At 38.5% G+C, this 6,000-nt stretch overlaps 1 protein-coding gene across 1 annotated transcript in view; it reads right to left on the bottom strand.

The window, feature by feature from the left end:
* Positions 1 to 1,500: 1,500 nt before the first annotated feature.
* ARHGAP26 (Rho GTPase activating protein 26) overlaps positions 1,501 to 6,000 on the bottom strand; it is a 258,395-nt gene continuing 253,895 nt past the window's right edge. The window contains exon 23 of the mRNA XM_063292357.1: positions 1,501 to 2,002. Coding sequence (XP_063148427.1) covers positions 1,914 to 2,002 — 89 coding nt within the window. The 3' untranslated portion in view covers positions 1,501 to 1,913. The remainder of the gene's footprint in view (positions 2,003 to 6,000) is intronic.

Genomic DNA, 6,000 nt, shown 5'->3' with positions numbered 1-6,000 from the left:
CTTTCAAAGACATTCAAGAAATAATCCTTATAACAGATTAAAGATGTGCAAAACCTAATGCAAGCCTCTGTAGAAAAAAGGTATCAAATGAAATTGAGCAGGGAAGGCTACGTTCGCTAACCTTGGCATATACACTGGGGCTTGCTTGTGCATCTCCTGTTAAATACATTTCAAATGTCCACTGAACATTTAGTTTATTACACTTCTGATAAAAATCAGTATATATAAAAATCTTTTACTTCAACATATTTCAAATTGCATATTTACACTTCAATTTTAAAACAAAGGTCAGTGAAAAATACAGTTATGTCACCACTGAACAATTTAGGATTAAATTAAAAAGCACATATTAAAGCAGAAAATTTTCTATGGCCATGAATGTATGAGAGTGCAGCAGAGCTAGGTGGGGGAAAAAGCATAAAGTTTCAAGTTAAATACTTCTATTTAAAAGAAAATACAAACATAGTATCAGAAATGTTTGGCTTTCAAATAATATGATTTTCCTTAAGTGTAAAATCTACAACTATGAAAAATAATGTACAATACATCTGGAGAACAACTTCAGATAAAGGTTAGTGTGCCCTAAATAGACATTTCACCAAGACAGCCTTTACTGAAAGACACTTAAGTTGTAAGAGAGAGTGTGTGTGTGTGTGTGTGTTTCAACACTGTTACTAGGCTACATAATAAATACAAGCTGTGAAGAGAGCTGAGTGTGCAAAGCAACTGTGGCCCACAGGACAACCTATCAAATAAACAGGAGTCACCACTTCAGAAAACAGCAGTGAAGGACAAAAGTAACCCACATCCCCAAAACCAAAAAATGCACTAGAAAATGTGGGTGCTTGTTTCCACTTGTGCTGGTAAGTGACAACAGAAAGAACCCAGGTCACTTGCTTAAATGCCAATATCGACAAGCTGCTTCTTGACCCCTAGGAGGGATAGGCCTGTTTGAAAAGATTGCCAACATTTCAGCCAGAACCTTTTAAAACATTTTGGTTAAAAGAGAGAGAAAGCCTTCATGAGCCTTGGTCCAAAACATCATCTGCTTCATAATGCTGACGATTCTTTGGGAGGACAAGCGCTATGCAAGCTGTAGAAAATATTCAGATCTGGTTCCATGTGTTGCTTGGAGATTAACAAGGTAAAAGCATGTGTACTGCTGGGTACTGTTTTTGGTCTATATGCAGTGATGCATTTCTCATTATAGGAATTATTTATATGCTGAGGATGGAGTGAACCCTCTCAAGGACAGCCAGTCTCTGCAAAAGAAAGCCATTAGTGGCTTGATCAATACAAATGTTATTTTTACTTGCTAAAGATAAAAGGGACAGACATGCTTTCTTCCCAGGAAATTCAATGTTTGTTTTTGCCAGGCATTGGAAAACTAAATCTTTGTCCTTCTGATCTTTCCTGGATGCCATCATATATAGGACACCAAAGAGCTAATTCTGCAATTTCTGCCTGTTTTCCCTCTTTCTTTTTTTGGGGGAGGGAAGTGGGGGAAGAGGGTGTATGTCTGTGTGTGTGCAGAATTCCAGTTAAATTGTCTCCAGTAATCATGCTCAATTTAAGCTACTACATTTACACATATCCTATTAATATCTTGTCTAGGACAAAATGTAATTTGAAATGTGGCATAACACTTCTCACAGTTGAACAATCTCCACGGAAGCCCTTCTAGTCCTCACCAGTTTCTTCTCCAGCTTTGTCTGCTTCATTTTTGTGCAAACAATACATTACCTAAAGAGAAATGTGCATTCTTATTTACACGAACATTCTTCTGAACAGGTATCAGAGACCTTCACCTTGCTTTTCACAGTTGTAAACAGCAAATGATCTACAATACTCTAATCAGCAGTTGTCATGGATACCATGTAAAGCTCAGCAGGGTTGTTTATGAACATGTCCAGTTATAGGAACTCTACATAGTTCTCAGGAATCAATCCTATTTTCCCATTCAAGGTTCCTTCCAACCAGCCGGGTTCTTGAGATGGATGAACTGGAAAGAGATATACAGGTTATTAAATCTATAGATCTCAGATATTAAAACAAAACTGGAATTCTACCACACCTACAGCATGTATGTTTCTCATTCTGAGCAGTTGAGGAAAGAAACAGGGATAGACACATAACACCATTTTGTCATTAAGGTGACCTTTGGGCTTTGTACATTGGGGTATACAATGCAGTTCACCCCTGTGTGAATGTGTTCTTTCTCAGCTCTCAAAAACTATATTCTCCTACCTTTCAAAACGAGAATCTTCATGCAGCAAGGCATGGCTATTCTGGTGATTCACTGATATACACATTTGCATCCCTCTGAACTTTTAATTCACACATGATTCTGACCAGCCTTTCAGAATGGCCCCGAAGGCCAAAAGCATACCTAACAGGCATGCAAGCTTGCAGAGGTTTTCCAGATGTCTCTTTTTGTCCACCAGAGGAATGCTCCATCTACTGGCTGGCTTCACAATCTCAAAATTAAGCTGTATCTAAGCAGACAGCAATGAGCCACAGTTTCTCATTTGAAATGAACACTATTACCAGTATGGCTGTAACATGAACTCATCAGTGCTATTATAGTCTACGGGGCAGTTTGTTTTCCATAGGAGACATTTGTTTCACCTCACCACACCTCACCTCACTGCATGTGTGGAGTTCCAATATTACATTTTACCTGAAACCAGGGCAAAACAACACGTACAATTAACTTCCCTCTCCTCCCCCACCTCATAACATTAGAGTTTTCCCGTAGAGCTATTTCCTCGTATTAGTGGATGTACTGTTTATACCCAATTTTATTTCATTTCTCATCACTACTACTCAGGAGGATTCCTCTTCAAGGTGAATGCCCTATCAGCAAGCTGGCAGCCTAAAAGGGCACCCACTCAAGGGCTTCTAGATGCAGGTTTATTAATATACTGCCATGTCTTAACGCTCCCACATCCAGAGTTTTATTTACATTTTTTACAATCAATCTGCTTTCCCTAAGCAAATTTGTGCTATAAAAATGTAGCACATACAGTATGAATGGTGATGGGGTAGGTGGGGAAGGAAAATGTTAGCATTTTATTGACTTTTTGTAGAGGGTAAGATAGTATTGTTGTTGTTAAGTCATAACCAGAAAGGGTTAGATGCTGTGGGGAACAGATTCTGTGAGCGGGTGCAAAGGACACTTGGCAATTGGCCCACAAGCTCTCATGGTCATCATACAGTGGCAAAAATATAGGTATGCCCAAGACAGAATGGCTATGAATATCAGCATTGATTTGAAAAGGTTAAGGCAACAAAAAGGATTGCAATTTCATTTAAACTGATCTTGTAAAGACTTGGAAAATGAACAGGTGGTGATCTCTAACACCCCATAGATCCTCTTTGTTAATTTCCCCTTGATTGTGGAACTTCCTCCCAGTGATTTGCTATGCTATGCTATGCTATGCCATGCCATGCCATGCCATGCCATGCCATGCCATGCCATGCCATGCCATGCTTTCCTTCCTTCCTTCCTTCCTTCCTTCCTTCCTTCCTTCCTTCCTTCCTTCCTTCCTTCCTTCCTTCCTTCCTTGAATTTCGTCACTGCCCATCTCACTCAAAGAGTGACTCTGGGTGGTTTACAATAAAACTAAGGTAAATACAGATTAAAATACAATAAAAATAGTATTTTTAAATAAAATATAATTATAAAATATAAAATCCAAGATGGAGGTATTAAAAGCTCTAAATTTAAATTCATGTATTTCACGAGGGCCTCTTCAGGGCACTAACCACCCCCAGGGCTGGTTACCCCTCCTCCTGCCCCAAGCAAGATGGCAGAGCCAGGTCTTCACCCCTTTCTGGAAGGCCGGAAAAGTGGGGGCCTTTAGATGCATGATGAAGATGTCCTGTACATGCACATGTTTTGCTCTGAAGTGACTTTGTGGGTATGGATAGAGTACGGGTGAAGAAAGGGAAGGGACAATGTCTTCTGTCTTTTTACTACTCAATGTTTTGTTGATTTATAACCCTGTTTCTCAGCCTGGCTCCAAAATCAGAAGTAGAGCTGAGAAAAATTTTTAGAGTGCAGATTGGTAAGGAAATGGAGCAGCATAGATTTCACTCCATATTCCTGTCCATAACTTGAATTCAGTCATTACCATCCTACTTTCATTTTACAGCTTAACCACAAGCACAAATTTATTAAATACTAAACATATGTTTAGCATGGAGTGAAGTTTATACAACTTATAGCTGTACTTTAAAAAAAGTTTCTTCTCAGCTATAGGAGGACACAGATTGAATTAGAACATAACAGCATCCCTCTTGAATAGGAAGAACCTCGGAATTATTCCTGGACGCTTGTAGTATTACCTATCCTTTGAAGCTAGGTCTAAACTTCCTGGTTTGAAGAGGCAACCATTTTGGCTTCTATGCCTAGAGTGCATCCCTGTCAATTTAGGAAGCCCAAGCAGATGAAAGAATATCCTTCTTGTCTGTTGAAAGGAGGAAGGAATATTTATTTAAGGAATAAACAATAAGCTATGGGGTGACAGGATCAAAAGGACATTCCGATTTAATATGAAAATATTGGGATGGGATTATAGTTTCTCCACTGTTAGAGGGAAAAGTGATGATAGGACCTAATACCAAAATTTATCCAAGTTTGTATTAAACTTATTTGAAGAACTCCCTAGAAATAATTGATACAAATGCTGCTGCTTATATGGGGATTCAAAAGAAGACGTAGGTGTGGGAAGACTCAGACTATGGCCCAGAGCAGAGGAACTGTCCAGATGAACAGATGGCTTTACAGCTTTCATTTATAGACAGAGAGTTAGGTCAGTGATTCAGTATATCTCAGAAAGAAGACAAGTGGTCATATTGCCATTTAATTCCACTAGCACAACCATACAGAAATACTAGTTCAGAATTCATCATTTCCCCACACTTTTCTACCCTGGAAGAGAAAAAGCTTCTACCTACTCTCTATGGTCTGCAGTCATCTCTTCTGTTTAATTTCTTCAAGGATTAATTTGGTCACTCTACTACCAACTGTAAATAACCTGCATCTCCAATGTTAATAGAACTTCAAACAGAAACTTATGAACAAAGAGACTACCCTTCACCTTGTACCACATAGCTTACAACCTAAATTTTGAAGAGGAAGAGACCAAAGAGGAATAAAATTAAGAAGAATCCTTTGATCGACACAGCTTTATGTCTTTTGGCATTCTTTCAGGGGGAGGTTCAAGCCACAGGGAGAGTTCATGCTCTTTATTCTTTTTCTGAAGACAGTGTTTGTAGTTCCCCTAAAATATTTCCTTTTCTATAGCACCGAGGTTTAATTTACTTTCTTTTCCCATTGTGGCCTATATAACTAAAATTCTCCTCTGTGTTATATTTCTCCCTACAACCTCCTTTCTCTACCATCCTCCTAGCTTTTTTTTAGCTTTCTGTATTTATGTAGTTAACAAGCATTAGGAAATTATATTCCTGTTTATGAAAACACTAATGACAACATGGTTACATAAGCCTGGCCATTCATGTTACCCACAGGAGGAGGAAGGAAAAAAGGAAGGAAATATTATCAAGAAGCCATTGCTGTTTCTATGCAGATAATATAAAATCCACTCTTGGGAGTGAACAGGACTTTATACAAAAATCTCTTGGTGACCTACTCGTTAAAGAGACTTCCTATAGTTGTCTTTGGTAAAGCACTTCCTTTACTGATTTAAATTCTAAGAAGACATTAAACACAAGGACAGCTGGGTAACATGAACCAAGACTTCAGAATAAACACCCTTAGAAAGTTGTTGAAAGTAATGGAGTCATCTTTGTTTCTTGGGGTGATCTTGGACTAAACTCTCTGAACATAAGGCAAACAATATCCTCTAGCACAAAAAAAGTACTTATACCATGATGCCTCAGTCTGAATTATTACTAAGATATAATTGGTTCCAAGTCAGAGGTCAGTAGAAATAGAGATCAGGTGTTGATGAGTCAGCCACTATACGTGGTATT

This window comes from Candoia aspera, chromosome 2 (assembly GCF_035149785.1).
Source record: "Candoia aspera isolate rCanAsp1 chromosome 2, rCanAsp1.hap2, whole genome shotgun sequence".
NCBI classification, from domain to species: Eukaryota; Metazoa; Chordata; class Lepidosauria; order Squamata; family Boidae; genus Candoia; species Candoia aspera.
This window is presented reverse-complemented; position numbering and strand designations above follow the sequence as displayed.